Below are 13,414 nucleotides of genomic sequence, written 5' to 3'. Positions count from 1 at the left end.
TCTCTCTCTCGACTCTAGAAAAAGGTCACAACCACATTCTTACTGCCAGAAGAGTTTCGCCTCTGGTGTGGTTAACATACTGAGTTACCGTGCTCTTTTGTGTTATTCCTAATTTCTCAATCTCAACCCTGCTCCCGAAGATACCATTTACGAAAGTGTGCGAAACGTTCAGCCCAAAAACTCAAATAACACGGTCCCATCCCCGAAAACGATCACATGTTGACACTGACCGTGGAACCTCTGAAATGAATGCTTGACAAAATAATCTCAATTCAACACACTTTCGTGTGCCTTTTATCCGCTCACTGTTTAGTTTTTGGTAAATTTTCTCACCTCAGGAGGTGAATTTCAACGTCCTCTATACAGTGGAGCATGTTTCGGTACGTACAATTGAAGATAAAAAGGTACGTCAAACGTACTGTCAGACTGTCACCCAAACTTCTCATATAAAACAATCTCGTGTTCGTGTAGTGTCATCTGATGTTGCCTAGCAACAAATATAATTCACTGCCTGAAAATTGCTGAAAATGCATGAAGCTGTAATTTTCAGAAGTTAAAACTATGATCAATCGATTTCTTGACCCAAAAAACCCCTAACCTGTAAATTTCATCGAAATCGTTAGAGCCGTTTTCGAGAAACCCATTACATATATATATATATATATACAAACTTTGCTCGTTTAATAGTATTAGATAAATGGTGATCTGGAAATTTCTTTTTAAATTGTTGTTGTACCATGTCTTTGTCGTCTAAGTCGCTAGATAAGCATAGTGCTATATTATCTGATGAATCAATTAGGTTATCGTTAATTTCTTCTAAATTATCATTTATAATTATAGTGAATTGTAAATTTCTTAAAAAATCGTTATAAGTTTTCATAGTATTTGTTTGGATCTGATTGATTTCTACGTTGTTTGTGTTTTCTTTTGCATCTTCTGAGTTGGTTCTACTTAAAGCATCGGCAACTTTATTTAATTTTCCGGGTTTATATATTATTTGATATTCATATTCTTCTAATGCCAGTCTCCACCGAATCAAACGTGAGCCAGGATCTTTTACATTAAATAACCATGTTAGAGGTCGATGATCAGTTATGATTTTAAACTTCCTGCCATACAGGTATGGGCGAAAATGTTTGACACTCCAAACAATAGCTAAAAGTTCCTTCTCTGTAGTGGAATAGTTCATCTCTGCCTTGTTTAAAGTTCGACTAGCGTATGCTATAGGTAAATCATTTGGAGGTTCACCTTGCGAAAGTACTGACCCTATTGCAACATTACTGGCGTCGGTTGTTAAATAAAACGTTTGTTCGAAATCTGGAAACTGCAGAAGCGGTTCCATACTTAAGGTCGTTTTAAGATTTTCAAAAGCAAATTGCTGTTCGCTGGTCCAATTAAATTCAGAATTTTTCTTTAGTAATTTTGTTAGAGGTTGCGCTATTGATGAAAAGTTTGCAATAAATTTTCGGTAATATCCGGCTAATCCAAGAAATCCTTTAACATCTTTTGGTGACCTAGGGGTAGGGTATTGTAAAACTGATTTGATCTTTTCTGGATCTGGTAAAACGCCATTGTCTGTTATTTTATGACCTAAGTAAACTACTTCACGCCTAAGAAATTCACATTTATCTGGCTGAATCTTAAGGTTATGGTTTGATAAACGTTGAAAAACTTCTCTTAATCTTTTATTGTGTTCTTCTAAGTTGCTACCGTGAACTACTATATCGTCAAGATAAACAAAGCAGTGGTTTTGGATTCCTGTTAAAACGTTATTCATCAATCTTTGAAACGTCGCTGGAGCGTTTTTAAGACCGAAAGGCATGCGATTAAATTGATAATGACCAGTGGATGTCGAAAATGCAGTTTTTGGTGCATCGTCTTGAGACATTTTAATTTGGTGAAAACCAGATGTGAGATCAATAACTGAAAAATATTTTGAATTACCTAGTTGATCCAAAATTTCAACAATGTTAGGTAGTGGGTAAAAATCTCCAATAGTTATATCGTTTAATTTCCTATAATCAACTACAATTCTCCATTTTTTAGTTCCAGAGGCATCCAATTTTTTGGGCACAACCCATATTGGGGAATTCCAAGGGGAATTAGACGGTGATATAATACCTTGCTCACGCATTTGATCAATTTGTTTCGTTACTTCATTTTTATGAATTTCTGGAAATCTGTATGTATGGGTATTTGAGAATTAGTCGGTATTGTATGCTCGACAGAATCTGTACAGGTCAAAACGTCACCTTCTACGTGAAAAATCTGGTTATATTCAAGACATAGTTTTGTTAAAGACTCTTTTTCTTCTGGATTCAAATGATCTGTCCTCAATAAACTCGTAATTTTATCAAGCCTTTGCGATTTGTAATTTTGATCTGAGTGTATTTTGGAAACATTCAGGTTTGAAGATTCTACTGGGATTGGGTCTAATACAATTTCTATATTCTTTACATCGATAATTTTTTCTGTAATGTTTAATATTGAAGTTATAAATTCGCCATCTCTGTTTACCTTAACAGCGCTAGGACATAAATGAACACCATCTAAAATTTGTAACTTTGGGCAAATGCCTTCTTTGATATTACTATTAATTGCTTTGACTTTAACAATTGTCTCCGTTCGTGGAGCTAACTGAAACTTGACTTGCGTGTTTGAATTAGGATCAAAATTTTTACTACTGTCTTGTCTAGAGCTATTTTCTTTAAAACCTTGTGAATAATTGTTAGAGTTATCTTCATCGATATGGAAAATTGTCAAAAATGTATTACCAATAAAAAGTTTTTTCTGTTTATAACTTATATCACAATTGAAACTTCGAAAGAAATCATTACCAAGAAGACCATCTAATGGAATTTGGAAGTTATCAGGTACTACATGAAAGATATGAGTCAATTTCTGACCATAGATATAAATATCGAAATAACAATAACAAAGTGTTTTAGTATGTAGAGTTGTGTTTGGATCTATTCCTTTTAATGTAATAATGTTATCTACATAGCAATCCGTATCGCCTTTAAGTTGAGATACTTTAATGAGAGAAATATCAGCGCCTGAATCTAAAAGAAATTTATTTTTTGGGTTTGATAATTGATCAATTTTTAAAGAAACATATGAAGTAGATGCAAGATTTATAGTTGAGATCCGGCTTGCAGAATATGTGTAGCCTTCAGAGGTGCCGGTAAACTTGAAGGACCGGGGAAGTTTAAATTGCTGTTATTCGTGTTATCATTAGTACTACAATTATTTCCATTTCGATTATCATATTTCGAACTATTGCCATAGCTGCGATTATTCTGATTACAATTATTAAATTGGCTATATCGTGTTCCATCACTATGTATTTTATGATTATCATCGCGTTGTTTTTTTCGACAATTTCTACTAATATGTCCAGGAATTTTACAATAATAACAAAATTTTGATCCAGAACCTTGACTAAAATTATTATTATTATTAAATTGATTAAGTGTATTATTAGACGAATGTGATTTAGAAAATGTTCTGGTGGTATCCTGCATATGATGTACGTGTAAGTTACGGTTATTAAATTTATTCCGACAATTAGTTATAGAATGTCCCGATTTTCGGCAAAAATTACAAAACTGACCAGAAAGTGAACCAGAGCGAAATTTTTGGATTTCAAATTTAGATCTTATTTCTTGTTCTTCATTAATTGCTATCGAAATTGCGTCTTCTAAACTATCTGGTTTTTGTGCCTTTACTAACAATGCTAGATCCTTGCTTAGTCCGGCCACGAACACATTTAATGCCTGAGTTTTAAAAAGGTCTACGCACGCCTTGTGAGCATCAGCTGTAAGGGTGGTACTAAGCGAATTAATCAATTTAGTGCAACAATTTTCTACTCTACTTGCATATAACGAAACGTCCTCATTGAATCTTTGTTTACAAGAGTTTAATTCTAGTTGCCATTGCGCCTGCGTTCTCCTATCAGCATAAATTTCTATTAAATGATCTTTTAATGAATTCCAAGTTGTGAATTGCCTACTTCGCGTTAGTTCTCTCGCTTTACCTGTTAACTTAGTTTTAATTATCGAGAATAAAATTTCTTTTTTATTGTTATCTATACTTTCTAGGGCCGTATCACAATTATCAATAAATTCATACAGTAAGGACCGAGTACCATCAAACTTAATTAACATTCTTTCCGCGGTTTCTAATGAGAGAGCCATTATTGGGTTTGAACGCGCACTTTCTTCACTTATGCTTTCGGGAATTTCGGTAACTTCCGGTGTTAAATTATTTACACTATTTTCGTTCACTGGAGTACCGTCGCACTTTTTTCTGGATCGTGTCTCGACCATTAACAAAAGTCACTTACAGTAGTGTGGTGCTTGATTCCATGGCCAACACCATACAAATCGAAGATTCCAGGGGGTTGATCACGGCTTCCTTCGGATCGAATAACGAATCAACCAGTCGGTAATTCGTCAGCACAATAATTAACCCTGATCGTATCCCAAACTTTTTCGGTATCGCACCGCTGCCACCACTTTTATGTAATGGGTTGGCTAGGGACAATTAATCTACACTTTGCACTACTGATGGTTTTTCTTTATTTTGTAGTTTTCCACAAATACAGCGACTGAATATCATTCGCGCGACGTTCTTAACGGCTCTAGTTTACATTTGGTTTTTCTAGTTTTTATAATACTTAGTTAATGAGGTGAAGGGAACAAGACGCCTAAAACTAACACATTTGACGATATTTTAATGAATACAAGGAAAATACCCAACACCTATAAGAAGAGAAAGGCAATAGTGTTTAATGGAAAAATATGACAAATTACGAGTACATTACATTACTTATCGATGTTATTTTTATAGAACTATTCCTGTACTTACCAATAGTATATTGTTTGTTAAAATGTATGTAACTGTAATAAATACATACATACATATGCAGTTAACATGACTTTTCTTTTATAATTTGAAACCATCGCATCATATTTAATTGAGGTTATCTCAGAGTTCGTGTTTTTCGTTCGTTATGTCACTTTTACTAGTAATATATATTTAGTAACATTTAACATAGATATTAAGATATCAGGTTTACCACCACAAATGTTGTGCCCCCAACCGTCCTTTACGTCAAATTCTGTGTTCACTTCGCTCCCATGCATTTCTTATGGAGCATTCAAAAGCTGTCATATCTCTGTTATCTCTGGTAATAGATACTTACGATACATGTAAAAAATACTAGAAAATTCCAGGCTAAAGAGGTCAACAAACTGCAGGTTAAACGAAATAGTTTAATTTTCGATGTGTGCGTGTTTGAGCGGTCCAAGATTTATTTTTAAATTTTAGTGTGTAAAAAATTCTAACTAATAAAAACTGAAACGAGGTAATCAAAAGGAAAGTGTTTGCAGGGGTGGTGGAATGGTATTTTTGTATGGTTCGTTTTTTAGCCGCAAACCAGTTAACGACTACGGTGCATAAATTGGGAAAAACTCATAAAATGTATTACCCATCGGAGTATAAACTGCAAAATGTTTAGGTGGTATCATTAAATCGCCAAAAATCACACCTTCATTGAAGACTTTAAAATGTCACAAAATTAAAACAGGATGTACCACTTCGTAAGGATGTGCAAAGTTCACACAAACTTCGCAGAAGTGGTGGTGTAAGAATTTTCGTAGTGATGAGTATCCACAAACATACCATAAACAGTTGTGTTCTTTCAAGGTGAGTTTCCGGTAACTCACATCACTTAATGATTGTTGAAGAGGCTGGAATACAGGGGAGATGTGTAGTGGAAGTTTGTTTAAAAGAACACCTTAGCAAATTTTTCATTTCACATTGTAAGGATCCAATTCGAATTTTTAAATTTCAAATGAATTTCCCGCGCGCAAGAAACAGTTGGTGAGAAGAAGAAAAGAAGGTTGGCAATCAACCACACCAAGAAAGAGAGGCATGCGCAAATGTTAGGGTAGTTTTGTTTCGGGTAAAATCGACCACTTCGCTTTGACCGCTTGGAACAAACGGTCGACTTCTTTTCGAGCGCTTCGAGCAACAGGTTGTATTTTTAATTGTGAATTATTCTGTGCCTTTTGCTGTTGTGTTTTGTTTTTCCAGTGTTGATCTGTTCCATTGGAAAACCTAGCAGCCCGTTGAGCCATTGGGTGTTCCTGATTTCTCATCGTTCTTACAACGAGGTTTTTGTGTTCCTGTTGGCGGTAAGCCGTGTCGAAATCTTCGCATCTTTGGAGAGGTATGTTTTGAACACCTGTTTGGCGGCGAGTTTCAAGCCCCGACGATACTTCTGACCTCGTGACGCAGCGACGCGTGCGCTTGTTTTTCCACTAATCTCGTTTTTTTTATCTTTCATTTAAAATCCATCGCAGTAGGGCTTTACAGGAAGTGATTTCTAGTTCGGGCCATGCTTTATTTAGCTATATTTGTGAAATCTGTATTTTGGATGGCGGCAAACGAGTTGTTATTTTCACCGTTCTTTGTTCAGGCAGCGGCCATTTTGAAGCGTCCATTTGTTTCTTTTAAACGAGCACATGTTTGAACTGTTAAATCTATTGAACAAATTAACAACATTGTGGGTCATGGGGGGACGTGCCTTTATTCTTTGGATTTAGCACATCGTTTATACAACGCCACAGGATTCATCGTATTTTTGCATCGCATATTTTCGACGCCTATTATTTGGAATGACGAATTCGTCCAACGCCATTTTGCAACTGCAGATTGTCTGCCATGTTTGTTTATGTGTTTTGTTTGGGGAAATGTATGTGTAATAATGGCCCACAATGCAGCTAAATAATTTCACGTTTGAATTTTAACCAATAACTTGACTGGACACGAATTAATATTAATCACATGTAAATCTGTTAACTTTACAATCTTTCACCTCATACAATTTGTCTTTGTCTCACAATTTTAGCTTCAGTAATTTTCTTTGCTGTATAATTTGAATTGAACGTAAATTTCCATGCTCTGCAGTTCTGACCTAACATGATATTTAATTTGTACAAGCTTATTTCACACCAGATCTTGTTTTTATAAATCTTTGCTAAGTTTTGCTCATGTAAATATTTTGTTGATGAATGTCTTTGTCCTGCAAATTATCTGATGTCCAAATTTAATCTCAATGAAGAATTATTTGTTGTTGAATTTTCGTAAGAGTGTGTGGCGAATTTAAATGTTGTTTATTGCTCTTTGTTGAAACTTTAACACTTGTTCGGTTGTAATTTAATATTAGAGTCATAGAGATTGAACATTTAAATGAAATTGAAGTAAATAACACATAACTCGTAGTGTACGTGGGGCGCGCGACTCCTTCTCAAACTGACGGGATCAATCGCGGCACCTGCACAAATCCGCGGGTTTGTATAGCTTCAGGGGGCGATCGCGGGTCTTTAACGCTGTCGACTTGGCCCAATAGTCGAGACCCCACTACGGATCTGCGATCGTAACCGCCTCGTTTCGCAGGGCACGTTCGTAATGGAGAGATGCGTGTGAGCAGGCGTTGGTGTAGATAGAATCACCGTCGTGGGGGAGAACAGTGACGATCAGGAGTCCCAACCTCTACTTGCGCTACAACGCCCCCTCTGGGTATTTTTTCTGTGCTCGTAAATGAAATTGATATATTTTGTTCTATATTTTGTTCGATCGCCACACTCTCATAATGATTCGGGTTCTGCCATCCAATTTACATATGTGTAGGTCTTGTGTTTGTTCGGTTTTCATATGTGTATGTCTGTCAATTCGCGAGTGTTTTTCTTTCACATATCTTAAGGTGTCTGACATGTAATATGTCGGTGAATAAACCCCCAGGGGGTTTTGGGGAATGAAGACCGATGATGCCTTGGCCCTGCGGACTCGCCAGAAGGGCAAATCGAGCGTCTGTCGTTCTTCGTTTCTTTTTCCTCCTTAGGAAGGCTCCTAATTTTGTCTATTATTTCTTGCGCTCTCGACAGTGTATGCACTTGTATGAAAGAACTTCTTCCCGCCATTTTTCAAAAGCAAAAAAAAAAAAAAACACAACGTAGGTTCTCATTTGTTAGACGATCACAGCCAAGGCCAAACTTTGAATTTTTGAATTTTTCGCGGGCCTTTCAAACTGTTTCAAGGTCAAATTTTTAAGGCGGGAAGTTTGGGTTATCACAACATAAAATAGTGTTTCACAGTTGGTTCTTGCACTCGTATCGAAATAATCTGTAGTAAATAGTTTCCGAAACACACTTTGGAATTGTATTGGTGTGGGACACGGTTGTAGAATAGATAGGTTGATACACTAGCATACATTTGCATATCCCTGGTCAGCGACGCCAATTGCCGATCGCGTCGCCTGGTTTTTGACGTTTTAGGGACACAGAACTCTATAGGCATCTGTCTATAACCGATGTAATTAATAAAAGAAATCGTACTTATCGACTCCGATCAAATGTCATTTACAAATTTTGTATTGTTCATAAAGCAATGTAAACGAAAATCCCCAAAATAACTAGAATGATTTCCGCTCGACAAGGTAGAGGCGCTAGCTGTATGTGTCCTTTCCATGGATATAGGGATCGAAAAGAAGCGTCGCCATCCCAAGCCATTAGTGTACAAACCTATCTATTCTACAATCGTGGTGTGGGATTTATACAATTCCCAAATTGACGTCTCACAGAGCCAAACAAATATGTCAAACAATACTGATTTAGTTGCAGCAACCTTTTAATGAAAATTTTAAACAAATTGTATTCTGTGAAAACTATTAAAAATAATAAGCAAAATGTTTATGTTTCTGAGGTTGTTTTTTATTTTTTTGTGAGTGATTTAAAAATATTAAGAGTGAAATAAAAATTTTGCAATTCACTTGTGGATAACAACTTATTTGTCAGACTTGTTACGGATTTAATAAACGCAGTTTAAAACGTCAAAATTGAAAAAAAATGTTTTGCTTGGATATATTAATAATTTATAAGAAAGAAAAAAATGGGCAATGTCACTAGTAAACTCAAATCCATAAGGTTGTAACCACTCCCTAGTGTAAATTTTTAAAAATTATTCAGTGTAAATCTGTCTTTTAATAACCTGGTGACATATTTGGTGACCTGTCAATATAATGTCAGTTCATTCATGTATTCGCGACACATGATTACGTTCGACTTCACTGCAATTCTTGCACTCCTGCACAGGTTATTTCATAATTATCATTGTAACTTGTCGCAATATTGTAAAAACTGATAAACAATTTTCAATAAAAACAGGATAACCTGAGTCTTCATGGTAATTATAATACAAGAGCAACGATAAATAGAAACGTGTTTTATCTTTCATCTGTAGAAAGAATGCCACCTGCTGTAATTTAGACTTGCAGTCGATACGTTTACGAATTACGATAAAATGAACCCAAAAATATTGTGGTCACGAATGAAATCAAATATTGGGCTGGTAAAAAAACAAGGTGAATTGATTTATTTATTGTTGCTGCTTCATAAAAATTACTTTACAGATGGGGAATAACTGAGATATTCAGAATTTGTTTAAATTATTGTACATGAGTATACGTGATAATTATATGTGTGGCTAACTATGACTCGAAGGATCAGCTCTCTCGACTGAAATGATCAATCTCGCGAGCAACACCAAAATTGTCTATAATGGGTAGATCACCTTAATTAGTTGCAATGGATGACCAATTTTTCATCAAAAAAATGGGACACCAACAAGTCTTTAATGTTATGTTTAATAACTCTAATATTTGGTACTACTTATTATTTACAAAATGTACAAGGGATTTGGTTGAAGGCGATAGGTCTGGCTATGCTCCTCCGTCCTGACGATTTTAGTGGTAATAATGAACAAAATGTAACTTCACAAAATTCAGAGGCTAAAATAATAGGTATGTTGAAAATAATTTGACGGCTTATTTAAACTTACTGTTACAGGAGTGGTTAGAAACATTGGGAACACATAGACCAAATAACCAAAAAGCAATTATTTTTCTGTTGTTAACTTTCTTAAATCTGAATCCCATGGATTTTAATACTCAACGTAAAGTATTTAAACTTGCTGTATATTCTGGATGTTCTTTCGCAAAAATAAACAAATCCTGAAGAGTAAAAAACTCATTTTTTTTGTTTTTGTCAAATATACGGTAGGTTAGATCTTCTTTAAATTCCAAATTTGAATACCACTGCGATTTTTGTTTTGGTTTCCACTTTGCTTCTTGTAACGGTTCTCCAGATTGGTGTTGGGTTATAATTTTGTGGGCTTGACATCGAGAACACTATGGAAAGGATAGGAATTAATGATAAGTTTACAGGGAAAGTATGCAGTGCTTGAATTTAATGAGGGACATTTAGTTGTATTGTGTAGGATATAAAGAGTGGGTATAAAACTTGAAAAGACAATGTTGTACTAAAAAGCGAGATATACACTTTCAACTTGAGATAGTTAAAACTAAAAGTCCTTCGACATACCACCATGTTGTAATAACATGAAAAAAGTTCCGAATGTCGATACGTTACTCTCATAGTATAGTACTCTCTTTCCATGGTATAAGAATAACTACATACTGAAAAGATTTTTACAAGCTTGAATTCAAGTTCTCGGGAGGATGCTTGGGGATAAGCACGTTTCAATTCATTGTGGCAGTTGGCAAGTGCCATTTTCATCTGCTTATTTACCACAATATGCCGTGTCGGTACCATTTTTCAATGGTATGGTTTAATAACAAACTGTGAGATATTTAAATAAAACTCTCTCGTGCGTAATTGTCAAATTTTGACATATGCGCCGCTACCAATCTGTTCATGTGAAAAACACCATTGGCTGTAATGCCAACCTTACAATTTAACGAGTGGTTACAACCTTATGGATTTAACTGTACATGCCACCCATTTTTATTTTTGTGTACAATTCTTAGTATTATATGAATCACATACGAATGCTACGAAATATTTGAATCTTCGTGTTTCCCGGGAACGGGCTCCCAAGGTCACACCCGTTCCGCAAATATTGCTGAAGTTTCGTTACTGATCTACTGTGACCCTACATCCCGTATGATCCCGTAATTAATATGACATTTCTTGTTGACAAAACCAGACAAAACGTTCACCGAAAACCTTAAAATGAAAAAGAAACTATGTTCTTCAAGGTCGGAGCACCTTTAGTGACGCTAGTGACCTCTTTATGTCGTTCCGTAAGCTCCCCATGTATTTCTTATGGAATCAGCTGAGACTTTCATAGCCCTGACGTTGTTCATCAAAGTAACGTACATCGTTTCTAATGCCTTGCGCATGAGTGAAACGGAAAATCCAGCAACACGCTGAACAGAAAAGGAACGCGAATATTTTGGAGGGCTAGTGACGTTTAGATCGTGAAAAAGCCCCAAAATATGACAGTTGATTTCGTATTTTCATCACAACAATCATAATCACAATTTTTGGATGATATATTAGTTCTGTGATATTGGTTCACATTAGGTTGTATATGTCTGTGGACTGGTTTTATTGTATTTGTTATTAATAATGACAGAAAGACATGTGTTAACAATAGGGGCAATTACCAGTTTTTTTTTTGTTGACGATCGGAAATGCATTGTGAACGGAGAAAATTCTTTGCAGTCAAATAATGCAGTGAAAGTCACTTGGTATACTGAATTAAATGTGCTTGAAGAGTTTATTCGAGCTAGAATGCGAAATAGCCAATGGTAAGTTAATGTATATTGATAAATTCTGTATCAAGTACAATTATGAGGTATTTTGTTTTATTTTGCATAGATATTCCTTAAGAGAGGCCCCCCTTTGTGCAGTGTGTCACCAAGGCTGGGCAACACGCCTCTTTGGCCTGGATTTCCACCAAAACGGGAGGTCGAGACTAACCCATCTCAGATCAATCGGCTGTGTCGTCGGGTCAGACCGCCGACAGGGTGAGTCCTTGGGGGAAGTGTAGTCTGAGCACGAGTAGCCTCACTAGTTGAGGCTGCGTACTGCAGGATGAGCTTCCCTGGGGGCTATATCCTTCTGCTAGCCCTGACGTCGAAGTTCGGCGTCCCCTTGTTGGACTCCGTGGTGGGTGGGGACGCAGGAGGACGAAATCAAAATCCAGATTATGGAAATCGACACTAAAAAAACCACTGAGGAAGTGCCTTCGGGTGCACCTCAAACAGAAAACCCAGCCAATGTGGGTTCGCAGCCTCCTAGGAGGAAGCGAATCTGCGGGGCTGAGGTAAAAAGGCGGAGGAAGGCTCGTTTGCAGGCGGAGGCGGCGAATACCGACCCGCCGAAACCGGGTCCATCCTCCTCCGGGATAAACCCCAAGGGTAAAGGGCAGGCTACGATAGCCAACCCTAAACAAACCGCGGGGAAAAAGACCTCAGGGTCAAAGAAGAGAGTGAGGTCTTCAACCTCCACACCTCCGGCAGCTGAGAAGCAAAAGAGGATGAGGAGGCAGGAGACTACCTCTAGAGAACAGAGCTACAGGGAGGCGGCTGCAAGTCATCTCCGTGTAGCTGTGATTGATGTGCAGCATCCACTTGGTAAGCTGACTGCTGGCCAGGTGGAGATAGTACAAAAGGGCCTGATGGGAGCGCTGGACAGGCAACTGGACCAGTGCTTGGCATCGGGTAGACAAGCAGCCACTTTCAGGGGCATGAAGTACACAGGGGAAGTCCTAAGGATAACCTGTGAAGACGAGTTGTCCCTGAAATGGCTACAACAAACAGTGCGCTCCCTAACACCCTTGTGGGAGGGCGCACAACTTAACGTGGTCCCCTTGGCTGAGCTACCAAGGCTGGTGAGGGCGACCCTGTGGATACCGGGACCACCGGTGGATGCAGGAGTCGTACTTCGCCGCCTGGAGGGTCAGAACCAATGGGCCCACGTCAAAAAATGGCTTCTTTTCCATCGCGAGGCCAAACCCGAGGCTGCCTCTCCAGGCAACCTCTTTGTGTTTGGTCTTGGGATGGAAGAGGCCAAGATAATCAGGGAGAGAGAGGGCAGAATCAATTATATGCTGTCCTCTTTCAACCTGAAACTCAAGGAGAACGAGGCGTCGGCTCAGGAAGGGCAGACCCCTATGGAAGAGGTAGAAACCCCAGGGGAGGAAGCCTCTACCAGTGGGGGCAGGCCCGCCTGAGACATGTGCCTCGTGTCTCCTAGGACAATTATGGGATTTTTGGTTGCAGAGATGGCGCTGCAGCAGATAAATTTCATTCAGATTAACCTGCAGCATTGTCGCATGGCGACGACTGTTTTGTGTCGTCGTCTAGACAAGATGCAGAACACTATAGCAATAATCCAAGAACCATGGATTGTAAAATCCAGGATCGCAGGGTTGAGCAATTTAAATGGCACTGTTGTTTCAGGTACCACAATAGAATCTCCAAGGACATGCGTCTACATTCCGAGGAAAATTAAAGCCGTTCTCCTACCTCAGGTCAGCTCCA

At 37.7% G+C, this 13,414-nt stretch overlaps 1 protein-coding gene and 2 long non-coding RNA genes across 5 annotated transcripts; 1 reads left to right on the top strand and 2 right to left on the bottom strand.

The window, feature by feature from the left end:
• Window positions 1-2,151: 2,151 nt before the first annotated feature.
• On the bottom strand, window positions 2,152-4,328 carry LOC135120476 (MMS19 nucleotide excision repair protein homolog). The gene is made up of 2 exons (XM_064044778.1): window positions 3,534-4,328; window positions 2,152-2,790 (listed from the first exon to the last, which is right to left on the bottom strand). Exons 1-2 carry the CDS (start codon window positions 4,326-4,328, stop codon window positions 2,152-2,154), a joined length of 1,434 nt encoding a protein of 477 aa, XP_063900848.1.
• Window positions 4,329-8,984: 4,656 nt separating this feature from the next.
• LOC135120926 (uncharacterized) lies at window positions 8,985-10,094 on the top strand. Of its 3 annotated transcripts, none has more exons than XR_010278794.1 (3): window positions 9,000-9,249; window positions 9,307-9,427; window positions 9,476-10,094. It is a non-coding gene; the product is annotated as an uncharacterized LOC135120926 (long non-coding RNA). The 3 variants fall into 3 exon arrangements; XR_010278793.1 differs by having other exon boundaries at window positions 9,003-9,427; window positions 9,476-9,865; window positions 9,912-10,094; XR_010278791.1 differs by having other exon boundaries at window positions 8,985-9,427.
• Window positions 9,691-10,855, bottom strand: LOC135120939 (uncharacterized). Its single transcript, XR_010278795.1, has 2 exons — window positions 10,446-10,855; window positions 9,691-10,383 (listed from the first exon to the last, which is right to left on the bottom strand). It is a non-coding gene; the product is annotated as an uncharacterized LOC135120939 (long non-coding RNA).
• Between the last annotated feature and the right edge of the window lie 2,559 nt (window positions 10,856-13,414).

Source organism: Zophobas morio, unplaced genomic scaffold, assembly GCF_036711695.1.
Source record: "Zophobas morio isolate AGI-343-1 ecotype UQ-CSIRO unplaced genomic scaffold, CSIRO_AGI_Zmor_V1 ptg000005l, whole genome shotgun sequence".
NCBI classification, from domain to species: domain Eukaryota; kingdom Metazoa; phylum Arthropoda; class Insecta; order Coleoptera; family Tenebrionidae; genus Zophobas; species Zophobas morio.
This window is presented reverse-complemented; position numbering and strand designations above follow the sequence as displayed.